This window comes from Tuber melanosporum, assembly GCF_000151645.1.
Source record: "Tuber melanosporum whole genome shotgun sequence assembly, scaffold_2, strain Mel28".
NCBI classification, from domain to species: domain Eukaryota; kingdom Fungi; phylum Ascomycota; class Pezizomycetes; order Pezizales; family Tuberaceae; genus Tuber; species Tuber melanosporum.
Window position 1 is genome coordinate 600671 of NW_003298863.1, and position 12357 is coordinate 613027.

Below are 12357 nucleotides of genomic sequence, written 5' to 3' on the forward strand. Positions count from 1 at the left end.
CCGTCTCCCGCGGCCCGCGCGAGAGAAGAAAACCTAATAGCAAACAATTCCCGCAAGGTACCCGCTGGGCTAGAGTTGGATTACAATTCGGATGAAGATGAAGAGGAGAATAGGGTGAAACCAAAGGAAATGGAAACGAATGACACCACATCCTTTGAACCCCGCGGATTTGCTTTACTATCCACTAGAATGGCAATGGAGATGAATGATTTGAGCGACATCACAACCTCTGAGCCAGAAGTCCCTACCTCACTATCAGCCGGAGTGGAAATGGAAACGGAGAGCTTGAGCGACATCACAGCTTCTGAGATAAAAGCCCCTACCTTGCCTTCGGCCGGAATGAGAATGGGGACGGAGAACATGAGCGATATCAGAGCCTCTGAGCCAGAAGTCCCTGCCTCATCATCAGCCGGAATGGGAATGGAGACGGAGAGCTTGAACGACATCACAGTTTCTGAGCTTAAAGCCCCTACCTCGCCGTCGGCCGGAATGAGAATGGGGACTGAGAAAGTGAGCGATATCGGAGCCTCTAAGCCAGAAGTCCCTACCTCACCATTAGCCGGAATGGAAATGGAGACAAAGAGCTTGAGCGACATCACAGCTTCTGAACTAAAGGCCCCTACCTCGCTGTCGGCCGGAATGGGAATGGAGACGGGAAGCTTGGGCGACATTACAACTTCTAAGCCAAAAGCCCCCACCTTACCGCCTGCCGGAATCGACCCGGAGACGGATGAGGAGGAAGAACTGGAATTGCCAGAACCCACAGTGCCTACAACCCCCTTCGGCTCCTCTGCCCCCATCAAAAACCCGCTGGTATACAGAGTGGGGCGCAAGGACTTCAGATGGAAGCACGAAAAGAAGTCTTCCATTGGTAGCCCATCCGAGGCACAGCCAAAGTGGGCGATAGGCTCCGGCCCAGGAAGCACTATTAACGGAACTCTCTCATCATTTGTCGTCCCTCCCAAAGGACCTGCCACCAACGCCTGGGGCGCGACTAAAAGCTCTATGCCTCCCGATTTCTTGGATCCTGAAGACGACTTCACGGATATCTTCCGCCCCATTCCTATCGGCTCGAAACCTTTCATTTTCCGAGATCACATCGGAGAAGGGAAACCAAAGCCTAGGGATCCCATCCCAAGGGCCCCGAAATCGGCTTCGGCACCAGCACCTCGCGAACGGGTTTCCATTTGTCCCCCCGTTGGAGCTATCCATAAGGGAGTCAAATGGTCTAAGAACATGCCCGATCATTTTAATACCCCCTGTGATCCCAAAGTTCCAAACCCACCCATGCCAGCTCCGGGTATGTCCCCCGTCAACCAGAAACCTGCTCCTGTGGAACCAGAAGTTCAATTGTCAGAATTCGGCTGTACTGGCGTTGGCACCAAAAGGCTTGAACAAGCACCCACCACCCTCGCAGAACAATCAGAATCAGAGAGAAAGGGGAAAAGGAACGCCGTGATTGCGGGGCTATATCCCGCCCCTAAAGAGAATCCGAAGGAGCTGATTGAGAAGGGGGAGAAATTGCAGAATAAGGGGGCAGTGAGGGATATTAGACCTCTCAGGGCGAGGAGAATTTGATTCAAGTGGGAGTCTTTGTTCCGGGTCGATTTGTTTTTCAAGTATCCCTATTTCATTTTAAAATTTTATTATTATTAATCACAATTGCTATTCTTATTCTTATTCTTACAAATGTTTTAATCGACCCAATGTTGTTATACTCTCCACTCAATGTACTATAAAAAAATAAATTGTTTTTTTATTCTCTGGTTCAGTTTGGTGCGCGCCCTGCTTGGGCCCATGGGGCACCGCAAAGTGAGGTGCGATATTGGTATTGTTTGTATCATACTATAGTATCATATCGTGCACCACGTCAACCCACCCCTCGATGCTGACACGGGTACTTCACTATGCTCCCCCCTCTGCGCTCTACCCTCTTCAGATTGGGGTCCTAGGCATTTAATGTTTCTGTTTAACGGAGGTATTCTCGACGTCGAACGCGCAAGAGTTCTGTCACAATATTATCACATCAATAAAAAGTAGTCTATTTATTTTATTTTACTATTATTCTACATACAGAAAACCTACTAGATTATGATACCCTCTATGCGTTCTCACCCACCACCATTCCTCAGCTCCGAGCCATCGCACATTCCCATCAATTTTTGGCCGAAAATCATCCGAGTGAGCATCTGTGATTCGAACATTTAACGCGAGTGACCGGGAGTGATTGGCAAGCTGCGGGGAAGGAAAGTCGTCTATGATGCTCGAGAAAAAGGGTTTTGCGCTTCTAAAAATAGAGGTACGCTAAGGGTTTGAATGTCTATCTTTGCCCATATTGTTCCCGAGCTCTTGCACAGAAATCTGTACTCCTCTGTAAAATGTTTTGTATCATAAGTGGATGATCTGCTCGTCCGATACAGTTGACTACCCAATATCATAGCTCCGTTAGCCCCCCCCCTCAGTGAGTTTGTCCGCTTACAACGCGGCAAACTTTTGGTGGAGGGGGGAGGCATCACATAGCTCATGGCACCTTTAATTTGGGCTGTTAGAAAATGTCGCAAGGTCATAGGTTCGCTGTGTTTCTCCTATGATGATATACATAGGATCCCATGCTTGTGAACGGCTCGCAGACCCCACCGTCGTTCCTCACAAGTCCATAAGCTCCCTCGGAACCACATATGGCACCTGCCCCTTCTTCGCCCCTTTCTCTCTCCTCTCCCCATATGATACCTCCTCTACAGACTTTTTTCTCCGTCTCCATCCACTCTGAAACCCCACCACCACGGCCACATAACCACCGTCTCTTTTTTTCCTCATTATATCTTCCGGTCATATACCTGAAACTCACTCTTCTTCAACCCTTCCTTCCTCCCAATTTCACTTGCCAACACCGTTCTTTACTCCACCCTTGATCCCCCTTTCCTCCCATTCCGGCAACTGACAAAGGTGTGATACTGGAAACCCCATCCTTTTCCGCCTCAATTAATGTCGACTGCCAGGGTCCAGATATTGCCCAGATTCCGCCTAGTCCCGATATACTGGCCGTGACAGAAAGTCCGCACCCGACTTTTACGCGCGCCCAATCAACCGCTACATGGCATCTTGCTTGAAAGAGTTACATTTATCCCCCAAAACTTCCATAGGAAGCGCTCCCTCCAGAGATACCGTACCAGAATTATGAGCGGTAACCGTCAACTGAATTTGCCTATTGTTAAGGCTACCGGAAGAGCGTCTCCCGTGTTGTCGCCGGCAGATATAACTCGGGGGCAAGGTTGTCTATTCCGGTAAGTGTTTAGCTGGAGGGTCTGGATCTCATCTTCATTTGGCTAACCGGGCCGCCGCTCGTGCACTTACTCCCGGCAGGGGTGGAAAAGCTCGGAGAGATTTATCGTTCACCAGTGGTGTAGATTGGCGATCCTTTGATGATTGAAAACTGTCATCTAGAGGGGCAGATAGCCTGGCCATTCATTTAAGAATGTGTAATTGGAGAATAATTATTCGAGGCAACATAATCTCTGTCCATTTCTCCTTTCCTTCCCTCCTCTCACCGCACCCCTTAGCGGTAACCAATCCGGCAAATATTTAACCCAATTTCTTCTCACAGGCGCACAAGCTCGAGACCTTGCTAGGGGTGTTGATGGTGAGTGGTTGCTCCGACAAATTAACGCAAGCGCCTAGCCCGCCCGTCTCTAAGTCCCACGGGGCGGACGGGCGGGTCCTATTGGTGTCGCCCATTGCCGAACCTACCTGTTCCCTGTAGGCGACGAGCGGGGACTGCAGGGCCCTCAACATCATCGGCGGGAGTTACCAATAGCTAAATTACTGTGGGGGCCTGCAGCCATCTCTTAGATGGCTGTCCTTCTAGAGGTCGGATGCTCTTTCCTGCTGCGCAAAAGTGAAAGCCTCTCTGCGTCTGCAGGGTGACCTGAGTTCTTGGGATCATCGATCACTCGAATGGCATTACAGTAAACTATACGTTAGTAACCGTGAAATATTATCCCGTATCCACCCTGGCAAATTAAAGCGACTTTTTCGGTTTTCGTACCATATGCGCTCGGCCACTCAAAAGTGCATAGAACCCACGTAGACTAACGGTGTGGCTAATTCGGGAGAACGAATTATATACACAATCGCCTACAACCAAGCAAATAAAAAAGCACACATTTAGAACCAACCGGCACCCTCAATTTGTCTCCTGTGTTGAGAGCCTGCTGGCTAAGCTCCCTCCTCTCCACGCATACTTTGGATCTTGAACGTTTTTGAGCTTCTTCTCCTCATCGGGCTTGCCATAGCCTCCGCCGCCGGGAGTATGGACGACGATCCTCTCTCCAGGTTTCATCGCAGCGGTATTCTTTCCCCCAAGATTAATTGGACGTTGGTCTTTATCACGAATCCAGAGATTGAGCCCGCACTCGGCCTCTCCACCGCCGCCCATTCCATATGGGTGGTAGACTCTCCGCTCTGAAAGGATGGAGACTTGAACTGGAATTCGGAATTCGATGTCTCTAATCACTCCATCACCGCCAAGATGTGCACCGATACCGCCAGAACCCTTGCGAATAGAAAATTCACGGAGGATGACAGGGTATCGGCGCTCAAAGACTTCAGCATCAGTGATGCGGGTGTTTGTCATATGTGTATGAACCCCTGAGGTTCCGTCCCAATCAGGTCCCTATGAGATTGGTCAATCGCGAACCGGAACACTGTAATAATGAAACTTACTGCTCCGCTACCACCTGCAATTGTCTCATAGTAGCCAAATCCCTTGACATGGTCGCCGCCATCTTGGCTTCCGCCATATCCGAACGTAAGATTGTTGCAATCACCTTGACTGGCTGCGCATGCTTGGAACGCTTTTAAAACCACATCTGTAATGCGTTGACTCTATTCACGGGGATTGATTAGTGACGAAAGAAGAGTTAAAGTAGGAAACATACCGTCAGGACATTCCCACCAACAACCGCTGCACCGTCACTCGGGCTTAGGAATGAATGCCTTGGAATCTTAACATGCACTGGCTTCAAGCACCCTTGGTTCAGAGGAATGTCCTCCGAGATCAAGCACCGCAGACAGTAGATAATGGCCGAGTAAGTGACTGCCTCAGGAGCATTCATATTCCCATACATCTCCGGCCCAGTACCCTGAAAGTCGAATTCCGCCTCTCCCTTCTGGGGGTCTATATCAACCCTGAGGCAAATCGGACTTCCGTCATCCATGTGCTCTGTCGCTACTAGTTCTTTGCCCTCAAATCGCTTGTAAACGCTCTTCAGCAAATTCCTCACAGAAGTCTCAGCGTTGTTCTGGATGGAGGTCATGTAGAATTGGACAACGCCCTCGCCGTAGTCCTCTATTAGTGTTGAAATTAGGTTGATTCCCTTCTGGTTCGCCGCCACCTGAGCCTTGAGGTCATTGATATTGTCCGCAAGGCATCTTGTACCGCTGCATCCAGGATACTGCGCAGGCTCCTCGAGAAGAAGCTCTGTTATTCGCTCCTCATCAAAGTGGCCCTCAGATACCAACTTTTCCGACTTGATAGCTGCACCCTCCTGATAGAGCTCGCGAGAGTGAGGCGGCATGGAGCCAGGGAGAATACCGCCAATATCCGCATGGTGGGCTCTCGATGCCACATAAAAAATAATATTATCGCCACTAAATGCGGGGGTGATAACTGTGATATCTGGCAGATGGGTACCCCCAAACTCAGGATGATTCGACACAAGAACATCACCCCTCTTGAGCCTGCCTTTCCAGATAGCCGCCTGGGTTCTGACGCACGTCGACATACTACCCAAATGGACAGGCAAGTGGGGAGCTAAAACAATTAGCGAGAGGATTTATAACAAGGAAGAAATACCCACCATTGGCAACCAATCCACCATTTTCATCGAATAAGGCACAACTGTAGTCCAGTCTCTCCTTAACGTTGGTACTGACACTGGTCTTTTGCAAAGCTCTACCCATCTGTTCGGCAATTGCCATAAACCTATGTGCAAAGATACTCAACATGATAGGATCTACCTCCTTCATACTTATCTTTCGTAGTCCCGCCCGTTGCTCGTCCGCGTCACCAAGGTTAATAACCACATGGGTTTCAATAACCAGCGCCGTGGCTCCCGGAGTAACCACAATAGTCTGCGTCCCATCAGCCAATATGGCGGGTCCTTGAACCTTCTCACCAACAGCCAAATCACTGAGCCGATAGAGTGGAGTTTCCCGCCGGCCACCCTCAAAGTACACATTCTTCATACTATGACGTTTTGACTGATCAACTGGGGTAGGCTCGATCGTTTTCAATTGTTGATCGACGGTTTTCTCTAGCCCCCGGAAGCTCTTCCCGATCCCTCTAACACGAATATCATCCACGATGATGTCTCGGTTAGGGAGTGTAAAGCCAAATTCTTTTTCATGCTGCCTCACGAAAGCTTCGCCGAATTCATGCTCTTCGCCATCAAATTCCTCCTTCTGGGGGCGGACAACCATGAGGGCCGACTCAGTTCCACGATATCGCATGTTGAGGTATTCTTCATGAACAATGTCCTGCTCGTCAAAACCTTGCTCAAGCAGGACGCCAGCTGCCTTTCCCTTCAACTCTTCAAGTCTGCTAACCAAGCCGGCCTTCTGCTCCTTGCCAAACACGGCGGAGCTGGGTTCCTGGACTTCATGAACAACGTCCGCCAACGCCATTCCATAGGCCGACAACACGGAAGAGTATTTGTGGATCAGAATTTGGCGGATACCCAAGCTTTCCGCGATTGCAACAGCATGCTGCCCCCCTGCACCCCCGAACGTGGAAAGCCTATGAACGGAGGTGTCGTACCCTTTAGCTTCAGTCAAACTCCTGATAGGCCTAGTCATGGACTCGTTCGCAATTTTGATAAATCCATACGCAACCTCCTCTGGAGACATGGGTTTGTTGCCCTCCTCTGCGCATAATTCTTTATTAATCTCCTCGGTCAGCTCTTTAAATAATTTCTCGCTCGTAGACTCATCTAGAGCTTCGTCTTCACTCTTTCCAAAGATCTTCGGGAAGAATTCTGGCAGCAGTCGGCCGAGGAACAAGTTGGCATCCGTCACAGTCAGCGGACCGCCCTTCCGATAACAGGCAGGGCCAGGGTGAGCTCCAGCGGATTCGGGTCCAACTACAAACAGCCCATTTCTCCAGAACAACCGAGAGCCACCACCTGCTGCCACGGTATTAATATCCAATTGAGGGCTCTGGATGGTAATACCGGCAGTAGTAGTCTCAAATACATGCTCGTACCGCCCTGAGCCATATCTTGAAACATCTGTTGATGTTCCGCCCATATCAAACCCAATTACCGGTATCTTGGTTTCAGGGTCGTACGATGTCAGGGCATACCCGACTACGCCTCCAGCAGGGCCCGAAAGGATGGCTCTGAGGCCAGAGAACTTGCTAACATCAACCAAGCCTCCGTCACTCTGCATAAATTCGCACCTGGCCCCTTTACTGCCCCCTTTCCGCACGCTCTCTCTTCCAAGACCCCCGGCAAAACCTTTTTCAAAACCCAAAATATATCTCTTGATTTCCGGTGTCAAGTACGCGTCTGCGACAGCGCTTGTGGCTCGAGGAACCAACTTGATCATTGGCATCAATTGAGATGAAAGGCTAATATGCGAGAACCCAATCTCGGCAGCAATTTTGCCAACAATTTGCTCATGGTCTGGAAATGTGTAGGAGTGCATCAAACAAACAGCGATTGACCGGAATCCTTCATCGTATAGCCGTTGAAGATCCTTTCGGATGGAGTCCTCAGTAGGCCTTAAGAGAATACGGACCGCCTCACCAGATAGACCACGCACAAGGTCAGGGTCACCGGCCTTAGAAATATCTGTAATCTCGCGATCGGGGTGCTCAGCGTAGTCCTCAAGAGTGACTCGTTCGTTTATCTCAACGACTTGCTGGTAAAGAACCTCCGGTCTGCGGATGGCGAGATCGAAGATCTTTGGACGGGACTGATTTCCTGAAAAGATGCGGGTCAGCTTTATGCACGATCTGATCACCGGGGAAAAGGTGCTAACCGATGACCAGACAGTCCCTGAACCCATTGGTCGTGATCAATGCGCACTTCTCTCCCTTTCGTTCGAGTAGAGCATTTGTAGCCACCGTTGTCCCCATTCGTATTGATTCTGCAGAAACAGTGTTCAGTCCCTATCCAGACAGGCCGAGAGTGCAGTGGTTGACTTACCAATTTTCGAAGTGTCTAATGGGTCTCCACGCTTGATCTGCTCTCCGGTGAATTTCTCCATTAATCTCCTAATTCCTTCTAGCGGAGCATCGTCGTAATTGGCGGGATCCACGGAAAGAAGCTTGATAAGGACATCATCTTCAAGCTTGCCGGTACCTGGATTCCCAACACAATCCGTGAAAGTTCCGCCACGCTTCAGCAGCAAGGGGGTAAGTCAGCCACCGTACCAATTCCAAAAGCGTAAAAGGCCCCATGGGAGAACACAAACGTCAATAGCAATCCTAATTCCCTTCGACATCTCGACAACCGTATCCCGTCTTAATGTCTAAAACAAAAACCCCAGATGGAAACCCAGGAAAGTTTATAACGAAGCCTCCCTTCTAAAGAACTACCGATATGCAATGCAAACGTTTTTATGTGAGGGAACCCTTGAAATTAATCAAAAGCAAATACTGGAGTAGATAAAAAAAGAAGACTGAATGTTTGCTCGCCCGTTTCCCCGGAATCGAGTGAAGGAAGAAGAAAATGAAGGGAAGACCAGGCGGACACGTAAAAGAAATAAGTAACTTAAAGGGACAGGCAAATCCAAAGGGTCTACCGGTACTTTTACGAAATAGCCGATGAGAAATCGAGGAGAGTCTCAGGAGGGGCTCCTCCTCCCCCACCGCGAGAAATATGACGCCATCAATAAATACCGAGAAGGGGGCTTTTTTCTTTGGACCCTCCTCCTAGGCTCCCACTCTCTCTCTCCCACTCCTCGTTATCGATAAGGTAGAGGACGGATGAGGGGGCCTGGGGAGGGAGTTGGGATTGTGATGCTTGGCTTGAAACAGTTTTATCACGTGAAAGGATGTGCAAGTATCATAAACAAAAGACGTGTCTGTTGGTCTCCAAGGAATTACCCCCCCTTGTTGATGAATTCCCACCCCATCGATCTCCATTGGGAGAAGGCTGAGTTTTCGCTTCACGGCCAGCTGAGCGAGCAAAGAAAAGCCCGAGATGCTTGAGCTCGATCTGGAACTGATAGCTGCATAACCTGCCGTATTTCAGTCTGTGCTTCCGGACAGGGGGGGGCCTTCGGGTGCTGTACAGTACTCGTACAGTACCGTGGCCGGAGCCCGTGTCTTTGCCATACGGTACAGTGCCTAGAGCCTTGCTATGGCGGAGGGGAGAATCCTCTTGGTATTCACTTCAAGAAGCGCCTCATACTTTTTTCCAGGGCTTGCAGAACGGTTGTATTGCGTGTCGGGTGGCCTGATAATTTTGGCATCATTTTGGAATCTCTGAATGGACGATGGTGAGGGCTTTTGGATACTAATGCTGTGCGTCACCTGAGCTTTCTATGCGGTACCGTATTGCAACACAATGTTGTGGAGTGTCATATTTGATGTGGGGGTTTATGGAGCTCGAGTCGCACTCGAGTATTGTGGCTTACTCCTTCATTTGGGCTCAATATTTGAAATCAGTGGGGAGGGTTCTGCTTAGATATCACCAGGTTCCCTGCGCACGACGGATCGAGAGCAGGGATGCAATTTTGAGCCTTGGGGTGGGTATCAGTGTCACAGTGGTTATGAAAAGTAGGGAGTCCGTTCTGCCAGTACGGTACCGTAGAATGCTATATATGGCTTTCATTCCGAATTTTGTCATAGTATACCGAATATCCCTCCTGTGTCGTTCTTGCATGAATACCATCGCGTGGCTCATCGCTATATCTGCGATATCCAGCCCGAAATCCTAGACACCGCGCTAAGCGGGCGGACATCGAGCCGGGATGCCGGGGTGCCGGTATTCGGACATCTTACATTCCCGCTGCACCAGTACCGATTATCCAATCTCTCAATCTCCGATACCAGCGATCATAGTACGCTTCCGACCACTAGTTCCGTAGCCCCTGGGCGCCATGGTTATCATACGCACGATCAGGCGCATCCAAGATAAAGACACCTGACCCGTTCTCCACTAAAGACGTCCCCACATGAGACAAACAATCTCTCATCCTTCAAAACGCAAGCACCGGAATAATAACCTGCGGCTCGGCTTCTATCCGTCAAACCACAACGCGACGACGCGAGTCTTGGCGTCGAAACCCTAACCCCTCCAATCTCCTTGCTTCCTTTCTTTCCCTTCACCGCCTTCCACTGCCGTCATCAAAACAAACAAACCATTTTTACCAACTACCAACTACCATCGCCACAACTGCGAGCTTTCCACTACTTCCCACCACCACACTCATTATCCAACAAACGAAAAAAGGAAAGCACAAGTCAGAATGTCAACCGAAACGACAACTACCCGTCTGGCCACTCTAAAAGCGCAAGCCGCAAAATCCTACGCTCAGAAGGACTACTCCGCTGCCTCTGACTCTTACGCGCAAGCATGTGAACTCCAGTCTAGTATCAATGGGGACGATAACCCACAGAACGCGCACCTACTGTACTTGTACGGACGTTCGCTGTTCCAGGTTGCGTTGACCAAGAGCGATGTTTTGGGTGGGAAACCTGTGGAAGAGCAAGACGAGAAAGAGAAGAAGGGTGGAATAGCCAAGGGTAAGGGGAAGGATGTTAGTGAAGCTGGGGGGGAGGGAAATGATGAGAAGCTAAAAGCTCCGGCACCTGTAGTTGGTGCTAAGGGGGGGTTCTTTTCGTTTACGGGAGATGAGAATTGGGATGATTCTGAGGAGGAGGGTGAGGATGCAGATGCTGGGGGGGATGGGGACGTGGAGAAAGAAGGCGATGATGACTTTACACTCGCTTGGGAGATCTTGGACTTTGCGAGGGTGTTGTTTTTGAAGCAGCTCGGGTCTTCTAAAACCGCTGATGACCAGACCACCGGCACCAACGAAGTCGAACCCATCGTTCAGGAAACTACAACCGACACCTCCAATGATCCAATAACCTCAATTCCCAACCCTGACTCCGCACTCCCTGCCGCCTCCAGCGCCTCTACTTCCACTGAAACTAAACCCGACTTCAAGACCCTCAAAACCGCCCTGGCAGACACCTACGACCTCCTCGGCGAAGTCTCCCTAGAATCCGAGTCCTTCCCGCAAGCCACAAAGGACCTTCGCTCCTCTTTAGAGCTGAAACTTAAATTATACCCCCCCTCATCAACCCTAATTTCCGAAGCACACTTCAAACTCTCCCTCGCCCTAGAATTCGCTGCCGCAGGCGAGGGTGTTACTAACGACGACCGCCGCAAAGGGCGTGAAGAAGCGGCAGTGCAAATGGAGCTCGCGATAGCAAGCTGCCGCGCTAGGATTACTAAGGAGGAAGCAGAATTGAAAGAGCTTGGCACAGACGGAGATAAAGATGGCAAGGCAAAGAAGAGCCTTGAGGAAGCAAGGGAGATGGTGGGAGAGTTGGAAGTCAGGGTTTGTTCTCCCTTACTTCTGACTATCGTATCATAGCTAAAAATTGCATATGATAGCTTGCCGATCTACGCTCGGCTACACCATCGCCCACCCTAGCAGATGCTCAAGACGATGACCAACTCCGTGGAATCCTCGGCCAAGTCCTTGGTGAAGATCCTGAAGAAGCGAGGAAAAGGATTGCAGAGGTTGTTGGGCGTGCGAACGATCTCTCGGGGCTGGTTCGGAAGAAGCCTGCCTCCGCGTCTGCGGAGCCGGCGCCTGCTACGGCGGGGGCGAGTACGGTCATTGTGCCAATTAACGGTGGGAAGAGGAAGTTGGAAGATGTAGTCGAGGAGGAACCCGTCGAAGAACTTGAAATACCAAAGAAGGTGAAGTTGCAGGATGAGGCTAAGCCTGAAGCTGAGGCGGAAGAGAAGGTTGAAGGTGAGGGCGATGTGAAGCCTTAGTCTGAAAAGTCCCTTTGCCTTGTAGTTTTAGTTTTACGGGTGGGTGGATACGGTTTTTATACTCTTTTTTAACTTTTTCTTCTTTCTTTTTCTTTGGTTTACCCTTTCCCAAGGCTACCGGTATTCACATTGCTTCCGTGTGTTCGAGGTTGTGTGGGTGGGGTTAATTCGCTGGACTGGGGGATTGGAAGTGAGGGAGCGAAAAACGTGTCTTGCTGGATGGGATGTACGTTAGGCTTTTCGATAGTGGAACCTGGGTTAGTGCCGTGCTCTCTTATGTTAGTGTGTGTGATGGTACTCGTGACCGGCTGGGCGAAAGTGATGAGAACGGATT

The 12357-nt window shown here is 50.1% G+C and overlaps 3 protein-coding genes; 1 reads left to right on the forward strand and 2 right to left on the reverse strand.

The window, feature by feature from the left end:
- Positions 1–2553: 2553 nt before the first annotated feature.
- GSTUM_00005536001 (uncharacterized protein) lies at positions 2554–4009 on the reverse strand. XM_052355748.1 has 1 exon: positions 2554–4009. The coding sequence occupies exon 1, from the start codon at positions 2831–2833 to the stop codon at positions 2564–2566; it is 270 nt and encodes an 89-aa protein (XP_052211717.1). The 5' UTR covers positions 2834–4009; the 3' UTR covers positions 2554–2563.
- Positions 4010–4069: 60 nt separating this feature from the next.
- On the reverse strand, positions 4070–8715 carry GSTUM_00005537001 (uncharacterized protein). XM_002837677.2 has 8 exons: positions 8476–8715; positions 8208–8400; positions 8041–8148; positions 7897–7982; positions 5859–7800; positions 4938–5812; positions 4723–4884; positions 4070–4672 (listed from the first exon to the last, which is right to left on the reverse strand). The coding sequence occupies exons 1-8, from the start codon at positions 8503–8505 to the stop codon at positions 4184–4186; spliced, it is 3885 nt and encodes a 1294-aa protein (XP_002837723.1). The 5' UTR covers positions 8506–8715; the 3' UTR covers positions 4070–4183.
- Positions 8716–10384: 1669 nt separating this feature from the next.
- GSTUM_00005538001 (uncharacterized protein) lies at positions 10385–12292 on the forward strand. XM_002837678.2 has 2 exons: positions 10385–11577; positions 11634–12292. The coding sequence occupies exons 1-2, from the start codon at positions 10477–10479 to the stop codon at positions 12021–12023; spliced, it is 1491 nt and encodes a 496-aa protein (XP_002837724.1). The 5' UTR covers positions 10385–10476; the 3' UTR covers positions 12024–12292.
- The last annotated feature ends 65 nt before the right edge of the window (positions 12293–12357 follow it).